The following is a 15,008-nucleotide window of genomic DNA, read 5'->3' as shown; positions in this document are numbered from 1 at the left end:
TCCACACACAGATCAATGCTTCAATGACTGTTGAAATTTGTTTTCCTCAGGCCAACTTGTGTTTTGTCGATATTGACAACCACTTCATCGAGCTACCGGAGGACCTGCCTCAGTTTCCCAACAAGCTGGAGTTCATCCAGGAGATCTCAGAGGTTCTGTTGGCGTTTGGACTGTCTCCAGAGGCAAACCCACAATGCAGCGAGGTCCACACCAAGCTCAGGAGCTTTCGCTCGGCTGACGTGGTTTCTGACAAACGCAACGGCAACCTGGCGGGCTCGCCGCTCAACTCTTTCCTGCTGAGAGAAAACCAAACCATAGCTCGCCTTCAAGCGCTGGTCAAGAGGACTGGAGTCAGTCTGGAGAAGGTGAGTCAATACTAGCCAACAGAACTGTTTTTTATGTGAAGTATGAAATTAAACATACCATAAAATACAACCTGTTATAATGTGACTGATCCTCTGTCTCTGCAGGACTTCCATTGTTACGACGTTTCTTTCTTTTTTACAGACTGAAGGTTTTTCGCTTCATTGTTTCTTTGAGGATTAGCTGTTTATTCAGTCATTTCCTTTTCGAATTGAACTTACTTCAGAAGTGATGGCAGCTGCTTTGTGAGCAGCAGATCTGTACAGTGTGGGCAGTAGTGATAATTACTGTGTGGGCAATATAAAAGAATGAGTGAATTATAAAGACTAAAGACAAGATGTTCTGATTCACAGCAGGCTGAAGTCTTGCATTCTGACAATGAGCAGCTTAAGTTCACATTCTCTCTAAAGACCAGCGATTGACTCTTTATGCCTATTATTGCTTCTTCATGAGAAGACTAGAAAAGGTTTCTTTGTTTAACTCTGCTTTAATGCCATGACTCAACTCAACACATCCTTAAGTCTGGACTAGTTTTATTTCCATCATACTGGGCTGGCATACTTGATGCTTTTCATGCTCAGCATTGCTACACACACTGTAAAGTTAGATTCTCTTGGGAAGGAGCCCTAAAAGTCAAAGCAGATTTGTCCACTTCCTGACCCAGCACTCTTGTTACCATGGTGATGTAGATAACTCGGAGATCAGCTCTAAAAGCTGTGTGCTGGTATTTGCTGCCAGACATTCTCTCTATCCTCTGTTAACTCCTTCCTGTGCGATTGTCAAATTTTGTTGTCTGACATTGGAATTTAAGATTTTTTTTAATAAGTTTTTATTTATAACTAACTTTTGTTTTTCCTTTTTACTAATATCATATATCATATAGCCATATGATTAATATTGTATTTCAGTTTTTTGTGTTTTTATTTGTTGACTTCTAAAGAGCTTGTTTGTTGGTTACATTTTTTATACTACAGCAATGTAGAGTTTGTTTTGAGATGAGATTTTAATGAGATTTCAAAGTGGGCGGGGCAATGAAAATGTCACAGTCACGGCTGATTAGATTTATTGCCTTTTTTTAATATGTTGTGCACATGACTGAAGTAAAGCTTCGCTAATGTTTCCAGTAGCTCCTCACTGCAGAATGCGAGATCCAGGGGGCAAGGTTGGATCCAGTCTCCTCCCATTGCATTGTGATTGGTCGACACTGGATCCAGTCTCCTCCCACTGTGTCTTGATTGGTCGACAGATTTCTGCAGCAGTTTTGCCACAACACACGTCATACTCCTGTTGTTGCTCTACCATTTCCGCATTGAGTCGTAACTAAAGTTATTCTTTTGATGGAAAAACAAACTTGCTGAAGACAAACTTTATTCATTAACATATTTTTTATTATCTTGCTGAAGACAAACTTTATTTATTAACGTATTTTTAAAAACATATTCAGGTTTAGCATATGGGTTTGGGTAAGGGTACTTTTAATAACATATTTTATTACATTTAGGTTTAGGGTGACGTTGGCGACCATGGGTTGCAACCTAACTCTCCAAATTGCGGCTAAGTATATAAAGTGGGAGGAGTTGGATCTATATCCAACCCCGCCGCCTGGATCTTGTGTTTTGCAGTGAGGACCGTCTCTAAGTTATTTTAGTTCATAATTCACTGCAGTGCTTCTTTATATACGGTGTGTTTTTCTTCTGTATGTTTGGCAGTTGGATGTGAAGGAAGACGCGAGCACTAATAAGGACACTAAAGTGCAGTGTGGTGAACAAGAGTTCAGGATGTATCAGTTGAACATTCGTGTCCGGGAGGTCTTCGCCAATCGCTTCACCCAGATGTTCGCTGACTACGAGGTCTTTGTCATCCAGCCCAGCCAAGATAAAGAGTCCTGGTTCAGCAACCGTGACCAGATGCAGAACTTTGACAAGGTAATACTGGATTTTCAACTGGGTTGACTGTCCAAAAAGTTTTGCATGTCAAAACTCCAAATACTGTATAGCTTCCATGTTGTTCACACCAGCTTCACATCATCCCTTTATGAATTCTGCTCACTGCAGGCCTCCTTCCTGTCGGATCAGCCAGAACCCTACCTGCCGTTCCTCTCTCGGTTCCTGGAGACACAGATGTTTGCCTCTTTCATCGACAGCAAGATCCTGTGCCACGACGACGAGGACAAAGAACACACGCTGCGAGTGTTTGATTCCCGTGTTGACAAGATCCGCATGTTAAATGTCAGGACGCCCACCCTGCGTACCTCCATGTACCAGAAATGCACCAATATTGATGAAGCAGGTGAGACAGCTCGTCACTTAAGACAAGGGATTGCCTGCAGGGTCCAAAGAAACAAACTACCTTTTGACTCTATATATAGTAAAAAAGAAAATGTCCTCAGGAAAAGTTAGTTATCTGTTTGTGAACATTGTCAAGCCTGCAAAGCTTAATTGGCACGATTGGCAACATTTTAATTATAGTGCAATAATTCACTTGGGGGATAAATTTACATTAAAATATGTGTCAAATATGTATAGTATATTGTCAGGTTAATGGCATATGTTCTAGAAGTTCAATGAATGTTAATGAAGCCACAAGGGTCATTATCAAATGTCATATTGGTTTCTTCATGAACCTAACTTTAAATATTGAGCACACATTGATTGTGACTTAATTTTTTATAAATTCGTGACCTTTATTTTCAGACACACTGTTAATGTTATGAGAAGCTTGATCTGCTTGCCTCCTAACACTTTATTAATAATGATATCTATAAGCATTAGCATGGTAAATCATACCGTTCACGCCAGGTATTCATGATCATCATGTTTTCTGCATCCTGCAATGCATTATGGGTTTATGTGTTGAGTGCTTCACATTCAGATGTCCTCCATTAGCCGTACAGAAGAAAACAGGCAACGTGAGCCTGAAGCCATCAATGATCTTTTAATGGAAATGTTATTTACTATTAACTGCTAAATTATGATTGGTTAATATGTTTGTGAAAGGAAGTATTTAGAGACTTTAGTTCGTCATTATACAGCACACCAGAAAAGAATAATCACCACATCCTAGCAACCACTAACACCATATCATCTTTAGAAAATTAACATATAAATTAAAGGGATTGTTCACCCAAAAATTACATCGTCCTTTATTTACCCTAATTTTGTTCAAAACCTGTATATGACTCTTTCTTTTGCAGAACACAAGAGAAGATATTTTGAGAACACAATGAGTATACAATGGAAATCAATGAGGTCCAGCGTCGTTTGGTTACAAACATTTTTCAAAATATCATTTTCTTCAGAAGATTTTTGGGTGAACTATCCCTTTAATAAAAACATAGAAAGTAGCAAACACAATACAGACAACTATAAATTAAATTCAAGGTTGTTTTTGATTGAAAATCCCTAATATCTGTACTTTCTTTAACATTTATACTACGGTACACTTCACTCTTTATAATACAAAACACAATTATAGGCAATGTAAGGCACATTCATAATGAATAAACTATGACAATGCATTAAAACTAATGGCTGAACTAAAGCACGTGCGCACCCATTGCCAACAAAACACAGACATTAGTTTCACTCACCGCATGCGGTTCATGTCCGGTATCTTTTAGCACTGGGACGGCTCCATATATCAGTTTCAAACGATCTCCAAATCCAGCGTTATATCCACCGTTTATATAACATTCATCACCCAAATGCAGTGAACAAACAAACACCTGAACTTCGCAAACGTATGCTCTCTCTCTCTCTCTCTCTCTCTCTCTCTCTCTCTCTCTCTCTCTCTCTCTCTCTGTCTCTCTCTCTCTCTCTCTCTCTCTCTCTCTCTCTCTCTCTCTCTCTCTCTCTCTCTCTCTCTCTCTCTGCGCATGCTCCTTCTCCAGCTCTCCTCGCCGCGTGCTTTTTCTGGAGAATTGTCCAATAAGGGACTAAGAAATATTGTTACGAAACAGTTTTATATGTTTGAAAAAAACTTTCCGAAACCTGTACGATCGCTGGGGGAGTGTATCGAGCACAGAAATACTACGTAATACGCCCAACTCGTTTTTTGATAAGTTGACCATGTTAAGCATGAGAAGACAGCACGTTTAACATTGTAAAGAAGTCAGAATGCATGACACACCGTTGCAGCACCCCTTTAAATGTTATGCTTATATTGCAAATGAACGATCGCATTACGCTGTCAGTGTACTGTCTGAACCCCACTGTCATCATAACCTTCTGAAAAAACAGATAAAACTACATAGACATGTTATATCATGCTTATATTGCGTGTGAGAGAAAAGTGATAGCATCACAAGTCAGTCACTCTCTTCTATGGTGAGTTAACCCTTTATTGACTTCGTATCCTTTCAAAGCACGTTGGCTTTTTATTTTAAACTTGTACTATGTGGATGTAAAAGAGCATGAAACAGGTGGATATAACAAATCATAGTTGTGCAATCTACTTAAAAAGCGCTTTGATGAAGTTCAGGAAAATATTTTGCTCATTGATGTATTTAAAATAACATCATGCGAAATCGCATTGTTGCACAGTGGTACCCAGGCAGCACGGTGCATGCATACGCTGCCGGTGTGAAAGGACAATGGGCACGTTCTGCCAACGCTCTCCCTACGCGCTGCTCCCGCTCCGGTGTGAAACGGACGTTAGCGGCTTAGCTGTCTTTTCAATTCGACCACATCACACGCTCACACTCCTCCTACGATGTGGGTTTCTTCTCACCGTGACGATGACATCATTTCTTTGACACCATATGGGGTTTTAGGTGATTCATCAGGAATGTGTGTGAGACGTGTTTCCGGTGTGTGGTTTTTTTGCTTTAGAAAAGGCCATTGAGATGAGACTGCGTAAGATCGACCACACGGCTCTACACCCCCACCTGCTGGATATGAAGATCGGTCAGGGACGGTATGAGCATGGATTCTTCCCCCGGCTGCAGTCCGATGTGCTTTCTACTGGACCCACCAGCAACAAGTGAGAATGAATCTTTTTTGTTGTTGTTTCTGACTGTGATGACAATATAAAGGGTTTCTGTGGTGCTAGAAATGTTTTTTCTATGTTTGTGGTGTTTAGTTCATGACGTAATGCTGTTGTTGTGGTGTGTTAGATATGCGAAACGCAGCGCTCCTGCACAGTGGAGGAGGAGGGATAGACAGAAGCAACACGCTGAACATCTCTATCTAGATAATGACCAGAGAGAGGTATGAATAGCATCTATTCTTTATTCCTTTGTTCTTCACATATTTCCGTCTTAATGTCTTCTGTTCTTTTACTTTCCGTTCTCGTGATTTCTCTGTTTCTTTAGTTTTGTGTTCTCTTTTTGCCTGTGTTTATTTTTTTATCTTCTTGTCCTGTTTTCCTCTTACACACGCTCACTCTCAGCATGTGGAGTACTGTCTGGTCTCTGAGCTTCAGCTCCTGCTGGCTCTGGACTATTACTGGTTCTCTCAGTCTTTCAGGCCCTGTCTGAAGTCCGTCAGGGTGGATGTGGTATGTGTTAGATCAGATGTGAGATAAGACAGTGAATATCTTCCCTCTGTTCTCTTCCTATCCTGAACCTGCAGCCCTATAAGCATCAGTTGCGTCCTGCTTTTGTCCCTTTGATTAATTTTTTCAGAATAAAATTCCTGCGTTTTTATCCTTTCTTTGCCCAGTGAATAAAGTTTCTTGTGGTGAATCTAACCAAACAATTGTCATTAAACAAAATCACGAGAAAAAAAACAATTTATATTGATAAAAAGAAGCCTTTTTTTTTAGAATCGTAACGATTTTGTGTCTTGACAAAAGTAAAGTGTTTTTAACCTGCCCATACACCAAATTTTTCAGTTGCTTACTGCATTCTGAAAAAAAGTTTTTCTTGTAATGCAAATAAAACTTCAGTTATATAGATCATATTATTATTGTTGTGCAGCATTTAAATATTGTGGTGGTAGTATTTCTTGCTCTTTTAAAAAAAAAAAAACAATGATTGTAAAATATACAAATATCACAATGCAACTATTCATGATTTCAAGCCATCAGTGTTTGTCATTGTGTTAATTCTCCTTGACCTCATGTGACTTTGTGTGGCTTTGTCATTGCAGAAGTACATCCAGGAGGCCAGGAACCTTGGCACCACCCTCCGCCAGCCCAAACTCTCCAATCTCTCGCCATCAGTCATCGCACAAACCAACTGGAAATTTGTTGAGGGACTGTTGAAAGAGTGCAGAAATAAGGTGTGTTTGTACTGATTTGATACTGATTTCTGATGATAAGCTACAGCTTTCAGATTTAGTCAGGGGTGGTAACACAGACGCTGTATGTTTCTGAGTCAGGTGTTTTATTTCAAATGCAAAGCGATGGAATCAAATAGATGTCCATACCAGGTACAAACAGGGTCACCGTGAGGATTATGATGTAAACTGGAGCTAACCCCCTTCTAATCCATGGCTTAGACAAAACGTATGCTGGTGGAGAAGATGGGCAGGGAGGCGGTGGAGCTGGGCCACGGGGATGTCAGCATCACGGGTGTGGAGGAGAACACGCTCATCGCCAGCTTGTGTGATCTCTTGGAAAGGATCTGGAGTCACGGTTTGCAGGTCAAGCAGGTACAGAAACCACACACGGGCATGCTAACATGCAAGCCATGGTTGCTTGGCTTCCCTTGTGATGTGTTTGTGATTTGTTTGACCCTGGTTCTGGTTTGTGTGTTTGCCAGGGAAAATCTGCCTTGTGGTCACACCTCTTACATTATCAGGAGAGCAAAGAGAAGAGGGATGCCACTCCAGCTGGCCTCACCCCTCCTGGTAATCATGAATTTTTTGTTTGTTTCTTTTCTGACCTAGTGAGCTACCCGCATAGGCAGCAGCCTTTTAAGATGGGAATCATTTTTGCGTTTCAAAAAAAGGTTTACAGTGCACAGTATATCTTGGGTGGGGAAGTGGGGTGGGGTGCGCTGTAACTCATTATCATTTAAAGAGACATGCACCAAAACGGGTTGCTGTGAGCATAGCTGTTTTTGACGAGGCAAAAAGGGTTTTGTTTACACAGCCATTGAGTGTTTTTAAGCAAAATATGTTCCAGACATTTCATGAAGACCCTAATGAATCATACCAACTTGTTGAAAGTGCTCGTCTGATGAGTGCTTTACGCTCTAATCCAGCCTTTTTTTTATCAAAACAAGTTATAGACAAATACATAATAAACTGTGTTCAATTTGCAACAATAAGCATATAATAAAGATTTATCATTTGAGATGTTGGGTACAATTTCACAGGAAATGTTGGGTACAATTTCACAGGAAATGTCACGCAAAGTAACCTTCAATTTTAAGTTTCCAGCTTTTATTAGAAACACCACATATAAGCCTATGTTTATATTTCAGCGGTGCTGTTATTGAAAGTGTTGAATAGCTGTCATATGTTTAATATTTTTCATATTATGTTTCCCTGTTTTGTCTCAGGGATCATTCATGAGACAGAGAGGAGAAAGTCAGACGCCAGCTGTGCGATGCCACCTCTTAAAGTCTCTTTGATCCGGGACATGAGGTGAGTGACAGCTCTGACAGCTACAAGCTTTGCTTTGCTTTGTAGTGCCACCTTCTGACAGAAAATAATAAAAATACAGCTCTATTAAAGAAGGTTGACATTTACTATACACCCATACATAATTTGCACTGATGATAAGTACTTTTTTTTTTCAAGTATTAGCTGTTTTTTTTTACATTGATCTGCATGTACATAAACCAAAACATATCAAAGAACTCCTAAAAGAAATGTGTTGGGTGTGTCATTATTAAAAAAATACAGATCATATTCATGAACAGGGTTCCTTTAGGTATGAAAAAATTCTGAATTTCTGTAGTGAATTTAAGTGTTTGAATTATACATTTATTGTAGACCCATCCTGGTTTATGCTGTTTAGTGATTCTCTTGTTCTGGTCTTGCTGGTGAACCATTATGTCTGATGTTACCAGTCCAGAATGCTGGTCTTTCTAGTGAAGCTGGTTGACCTTGCAGTTTGTCATCATGTATATTTATGTGAAGTCACGGATATTTTGGGGCTTGTAGACTTCTCTCTGGATGTAAACAGTGCAGTGCAGTCAGATTGTGGTCTGGTCTCTTGTCATTGCGTGAGGTGAGGGAAGCAGCTAGACGCTTTCTGTCGGCACATTATTTCCAGCCTAATAAACATCAGACCCCTGCTGAGCTGTGATGTGACATGTGAAGCAAGAGCAAGTGAAGCCTTAGCATCACATCCGTCACTTTATCCATGTCGGTGTCTACTGGTGTCAAGAGATCAAACACATCCAGTTAACTAGGTATTGATCTGAATTTTGCTGTATTTGCGGTGGCAGCATTACCACCACAAATAACCCATTTATTTGTTTGGGTTACTAACACGTTTTTTACATGTATCAGCACAAAAATGCCAATGTTTTGATGCGTTAATATAGTTTGAAGGACTGTACATTTAAATTGTGTCATTTTTCAGATGCTTTTATCCAAAGTGACTTAGAAATAAGGAAATATTACAAGCAATTTGCGGAGTCTATACTATTCATTATTCCACAATAAAATATTTTACTAATAAGATGCATCGTGTATATATATATATATATTTTTTTTTTTACACATGCAAATCTGGTTAAGGTTAAATTAGGCGAAGCACGCATACAGAGAATATCTGGGGTCTGTGGAGTCAGGGGGTAGCACTTAATGCAAGGTCAGACAGTGTTGACTAACAGTGCTGGAGTGGAAGGGAACGCATCTGGATGCGGGCGATGACAGCATGCTGGCTGATGCTCTGGGGAGTCTGTGAGCCATTTCTTCTGCCCCATTTCTCTCTTGAACCGTCCCTCAAGAGAACCGCTTCCACTGTAATACAGAAGTCTTGAGTTGCCAGAGATGCTTCGTTGCATCACTACTTCAATTGAATTGAGAGGTGTGCTGTTAAATTAGCTACATTATTGAATGTATTCGAAAATTGAAGGAGGGACCCAAACTATATCTAAAGAGTAGACCACCACCTAGAACATCCCCGAAGGAGTTGCGTCATCAAATTCTGTCATCATTTACTCACCATGTTGTCATTTTAAACCTGTGTTATTTTCTTTCTTCTGCAAAACACAAAAGAAGATATTTTGAAAAATGTTGGTAACCAAAAACCTTTCCCCGTTGACTTCTATTGTATGGACGCAAAACCAGAGCAAGTCAATGGGGACCAATGGTTTTTGGTTACCAACATTTTTCTAAGTATTTTCTTTCGGTTTTGCAGAAGAAAGAATGTCATTCAGGTTTGAAATGACAAGAGGGCGTGTAAATGTGAACTATTCCTATTAAGAACAGCCTGGCGTCATGGCATGGAGTTCTGAACCTTAGTTTTGATGTTCATTGTTTTAGTTATTTTATTTTCATTTAAGACCATTCCCAACTTTTTGGACATTTTAATTATTTTCTGACTGGACTTGATTTGAATTGGACTTGAAAGCCTCTGATATTCAGCTTTGGTTGCTCTTCAGGCACATCCAGAACATCAGTGAGATCAAGACCGATGTGGGAAAGGCCAGGGCATGGGTGCGTCTCTCTATGGAGAAGAAACTGCTCTCCAGGCACCTAAAACAACTTCTGTCTGACCATGAACTCACCAAGTAAGATCTTCAAGTTCTTTGCTTTTGATATAAAAGCTACTTTAATAAAGCAGTTAATGGGTTATAAGATGACGAATATGTTATGCAAGAGACCCAGCAAAGAACAAGCCACCATAGAAATGTGGTTTTAAATTATTAACGTGCCCAGAACAGTAAAGTGGATCATGTTCATTGTGGTGTGCTGACCTGAAACCACCTTGCTCTGTGTTTGAACTTCCATTTACTGTTGTATCTCAACACCATGCAGTTGAGTTGGATATTAGTATGCTTTACTTATTGGTGCTTATAGTTTTAATGGTTTTTTGTGGTTTAATTTATCTAAAGGAAACTCTATAAACGCTACGCTTTTCTTCGTTGTGATGATGAGAAAGAGCAGTTTCTCTATCACCTCCTTTCCTTCAATGCCGTGGATTACTTCTGCTTCACTAACGTCTTTACTACGATCAGTAAGAATCACACATTACACAGTAGTAATGGCAACAAGTAAACTTATCGCCGTGAATTTCTTCTAATGACATTATCTGTATCCTTTCTCGTTTTTTGCAGTGATACCGTATCATGTGGTCATCATTCCCAGTAAGAAACTCGGAGGCTCCATGTTCACCGCCAACCCATGGGTTTGCGTGTCAGGGGAACTAGCTGAGACTGGGGTACTACAGGTCCCCAGAAATACTCTGGAGATCACTTTTGAGGTGAGCTTAAACAGTTTAGTTTTAATTGACTTCTGCAATTCTCCGTTTTTATAAAGGAAGGTCTGATGGTGCTGATGCTGACGTTATTACCATGGCAACCGATACACATACAGCAGATATTGCCTTAACTGAACGAACAAATACAATTGCATGTTGCACAATGCCAGTTTTATTTTGCCCACCGACTGCTCTCCAGACTCTAAGCGTTTTGGTTATAATTCTACTTCCACAGTGTCAGAACCTGGGCAAGTTGACCACCGTTCAGATGGGTCATGATAACTCGGGCCTGTATGCAAAGTGGTTGGTTGAGTCTGTGATGGTCCGCAATGGAATAACAGGACACACTTACAAGTGAGTACAAAGATTCCTGTCACATTTTTAATATTATTCTCTTAGAGCCTTCACTGACTGAAAGACTGCTGTGTAGGTTTCCGTGTGGCCGTTGGCTGGGAAAGGGGGTAGATGATGGTAGCCTGGAGCGGATACTGGTGGGAGAATTGGTGACTAACACAGAGAGCGAGGAGAGAATGTGTCGGACTCCACCGATGCAGCAATCGCCCGGGATGATGCGAAGATTTGTCACCATTTCACCAAACAGCAAACCAAGTGTGTGCACGGAAATGGATTATGTAGCTGAACTTAATGGTCAGAATATTAATGGTCTCAAACATGTTTTATGTTTTTTTATCCTTTAGAGTTAAACACAGGGCAGATCCAGGAAGGAGTAGGAGAGGCGATTAATGGCATTGTTAAGCACTTCCATAAACCTGAGAAAGAGGTGAGGGTCCTTTCTCAGCATGTCCCTATCTGCTTGTGAATGGCCTGTTGAAATGGTATTTCTTGTTGTTTTTTTCATAACATTCTTGTTGTTGTCCTGTTGTAGAGAGGAAGCCTCACGTTGCTTCTGTGTGGAGAGTATGGTTTGGTGTGGGCTCTGGAGCAGGTGTTCCAGCATGGCTTCAAGTCACCACGCCTTTTTAAGAACGTCTTCATTTGGGACTTTCTAGGTAATAAATATTAAACTCCAAAAATAACTGCTCATTAATACTGCAATAGTGCTGCATGATCTGCAAAATCTGATATGCAATAACTTGCCAAGTGATGTGATATATTCGATATGCAATCCAATAATGCTTTGTTTGTTAAATCAATTTCATTTATACTATTGCTCTCTTTAATACTTCATTCTGATTGGTCAGTCGTGACATTCAAGTATAACTGCTACGACTAGTAATAACACAGGCTCTTCTCGGTGTGGTTTAATACTTAAATTATAAAAATATGCAAACTTTAAAACATAAATGAGATTATACTTAGAAATCATTCAAATAAATAACACGTTTGTCTTGTTTGACGTTCTCGATCACCCTGTCTGGATTTATTATTTTATTTCTTCTCCATTGATTTCTGCTCCATTGATATCCATTATTCATGAATAAAAATAAAATATATAAACAACACACTCTCTTTTTGGAAAGTAATATTCAAATATTGTCACTGTCATGCGAAACCTTATCTCCATTATTTATTTTTATAAATCATTACTATTGGTCACTCTTTTAAAAAATATTAAAAGACCTTGTCAACACAGTGTTTAGTTATTGAATGATGCAGATTTTTTTATTTCCTGTAAAGTTTTGGAGGTTTGGCAGGAGTTTAGGAGACCAGTAGGTTTCAGTCCAACATCGACGATATGCATATTGCGATATGCACAGTAATTGCATATTTCAATATATCTCGCAGCCTTATACACGGTTATAACTTTTGCTCTTCACCCAAAATTTGTTACAAAGACAAAAAATCTTTTTGTTTCCAGAGGTGTTATAAAAAAATCTTTTTACATGCTTTATTCTTTCAGAAAAAGCTCAAGTTTACTTTGAAAGTGCCGAGCAGAGCCAGATGACCCAGGACGAGAACTGGCAGATGAGGGCACGACATTTTAGCCATTTCATGCGGGCTATCAACAGCACACCTAGAAACATCGGCAAGGATGGGAAGTTTCAGATGCTCGTGTGTCTCGGGGCCAGGTTTGTTTTTACCCTTTTTCTTTAAAGTTTATATACAATTAAAATGGACCCTGTTTACATTTCACTTGTTTATCGCTATGCCCCCCAAATGTTTCTACATAATTATTTCCATTGAATCGTCATTACAGTGAGCACACGTTCAGTGTTGACTGATGTTGTCTTTCTGTTCACAGAGATCACCTGCTACACCACTGGATAGCGCTCCTAGCCGAATGTCCAATCACAGCACAGATGTATGAGGACACAGCACTCTTAAAGGACCATTCTCTGGTGAACTCTCTCATTCGAGTGCTACAGACTCTGCAGGAATTCAATATCACTCTGGAGGCCTCTCTCGTCAAAGGGATCGGGATATAACATCATCTGAACGTGGAACTAACACACAGATCACCTGGGACCATGAACGCATTTTTTTTTTTTACGTGGAGAGACTTGATCAAAAAGACTAAACCAGACCGACTTTAAAGCTACTGTTATGTTTGCCATATATTAAGTGCAATGAGCCTTTTAAAATGTGTCATAATTCTATCAACAAAGTTGCAGTAGACATGTAACTATGTTTATTTTGATCCATACTGTTCACGAAAGGTGAAAAGCTCCACCTTTGCTATACCGTTTATTGAAAGCTCAATATTTTTTGTTGTTGTGGACTGCTGACAATGGCTATATTTAAACGGAAACGTAAGAAAAACTGTTATTATATTTTCAAAAAAAAAAAAAAGAGCAGTATTATTTTAATATGTCTGTCAGGTTGCTTGCTCTGTACTCCTATCAAATCCATACTGTCACAATGCAGAGTTTAAAGCAAATGATGTAGAAGTATGCTTTATAAGTACAAGTCGTGCGGAATTCATATTTTTACGTAGAAAAAAAAGAAAAGATAAAAACTAGAAAAAGGCTTTTGTTTTTGTAACCGGGAGCTTGTGTCATTTCCTTTCCCAAATTAGATCTTACTGTGAGCTTCTAAAATAAAAGACATGGCTTATAAAAGTGATGTCCAAAGTTTAAAAACAATCAACACAGAAAGAAACATTTCACCTTGTAGTTAGTTCCTACAACCTTTTACTGGCTTATGTAAACCTTTTTAATACATCCTCCTATTATTGTGTCTCTTAAATTTATCATCACATTCCCCATCAGTTCAGCCCTCAGGTTTGGACCGTGGCCAGTGGTAATGCCATTATCTGCAGGTGAATTCAACTGCGACACAATTGCTGTGTATGTGTACCACCCCTAAGTTAAACCCCAGCAGCCCCTCTGTTTCTGCTATGCAATATTTACAGCTCTGAAATTATTGAATACCGATGAAACATCATTCACCTGTTTTGGAGTGTAGCATATTTTGTAGTCCAGATGTAACTGGGAGAAGCACATTATCGGCTGACATTTATGTGCCAATTTCATCATGACTGTTCGGATACCTTTTCAAACAGCTGGCATGAGCATTCTGGGATTCTTTTCCTTGTGTTTTATCTCTTGATACATTTATAGACAAAGCAGTGTAATGTAGTGTTAAATATTGAACCGTGTACAGTGTATAAAATGTATTATTAAAAGTGACGATTCAATATTGCTGTGAGGCTTCAGTTTGTCTTCGCAACATTTGTATTACCATAGTTTACTAAAGATATGATGGTCACTGTGATGAGATCAAAGGAAATTGTGGTTACTATGGTTTTACTACAAATAAAAGCAAAAAATACATATTTTTGTAAGGGATCATTTCACATTTTCTGTAAAATTTCTTCCTCTTTTTTTTGTTTATTGTGTAATAAAACGAGCCTAAACGTATTTAATCTAGCATTTTAATAACTGTAAAATAATAATCAAAACACTGTTTAAAATAGTTTACAATCATTTGAGAATAGTATGTCAAACTGCAGGACGTGTCAACATTTCAAAAGTATTTACTGTTCATAGAATGTGAAAGATGCCAGCAAACTGTGAAATTACTAGACACACAGTATGCAAATAATAGTATGCAATAATGTTATGTGTATGCAGTAATTTTGCAAAGTTCGTTTTGACTGACAAAACGGATAAAATGATCGCTTGTTTAAGCAGTCGGTCGGTTGTGGACCGAAAAAAATCCGATTTACTGCGAGTCCATTCACGCACAATGCAAGTCAGAACAAGAACAATGCAGTACGTGCGCTACGCTCGACTTCATCCCAGCATGCAACATTCTTAAATGGCAAGCGAGGAATGTTCTGTGATTGGTCGAATGAATGTTCAAACTTGCGTCCGAGCTCCTTATATGGTCTTCCTCCGACCATCCCCTTTACTCAATGT

General features: G+C 39.2%; 1 protein-coding gene across 2 annotated transcripts in view; it reads left to right on the top strand.

Moving 5' to 3' along the window:
* The window catches only part of dennd5a (DENN/MADD domain containing 5A), a 40,144-nt gene extending 25,732 nt beyond the window's left edge, over window positions 1-14,412 (top strand). Inside the window, exons 6-23 of one of the 2 annotated variants that reach the window (XM_057319518.1) lie at window positions 51-365; window positions 2,073-2,288; window positions 2,418-2,652; window positions 5,193-5,343; window positions 5,477-5,570; window positions 6,453-6,584; window positions 6,804-6,956; window positions 7,067-7,154; window positions 7,811-7,895; window positions 9,869-9,997; window positions 10,322-10,443; window positions 10,544-10,689; window positions 10,922-11,040; window positions 11,117-11,295; window positions 11,385-11,467; window positions 11,573-11,696; window positions 12,548-12,716; window positions 12,890-14,412. In XM_057319518.1, the coding sequence (XP_057175501.1) occupies window positions 51-365; window positions 2,073-2,288; window positions 2,418-2,652; window positions 5,193-5,343; window positions 5,477-5,570; window positions 6,453-6,584; window positions 6,804-6,956; window positions 7,067-7,154; window positions 7,811-7,895; window positions 9,869-9,997; window positions 10,322-10,443; window positions 10,544-10,689; window positions 10,922-11,040; window positions 11,117-11,295; window positions 11,385-11,467; window positions 11,573-11,696; window positions 12,548-12,716; window positions 12,890-13,073 (2,724 nt within the window). In that variant the 3' untranslated portion in view covers window positions 13,074-14,412. The remainder of the gene's footprint in view (window positions 1-50; window positions 366-2,072; window positions 2,289-2,417; window positions 2,653-5,192; window positions 5,344-5,476; window positions 5,571-6,452; window positions 6,585-6,803; window positions 6,957-7,066; window positions 7,155-7,810; window positions 7,896-9,868; window positions 9,998-10,321; window positions 10,444-10,543; window positions 10,690-10,921; window positions 11,041-11,116; window positions 11,296-11,384; window positions 11,468-11,572; window positions 11,697-12,547; window positions 12,717-12,889) is intronic. The other variant, XM_057319598.1, reaches the window with a different exon arrangement.
* Window positions 14,413-15,008: the final 596 nt, after the last annotated feature.

The sequence above is a fragment of the Triplophysa rosa genome, linkage group LG1 (assembly GCF_024868665.1).
Source record: "Triplophysa rosa linkage group LG1, Trosa_1v2, whole genome shotgun sequence".
In the NCBI taxonomy this organism is placed as follows: Eukaryota; Metazoa; Chordata; class Actinopteri; order Cypriniformes; family Nemacheilidae; genus Triplophysa; species Triplophysa rosa.
The sequence above is the reverse complement of the archived record's forward strand: the minus strand, read 5'-3'. Positions and strand labels throughout refer to the sequence as shown.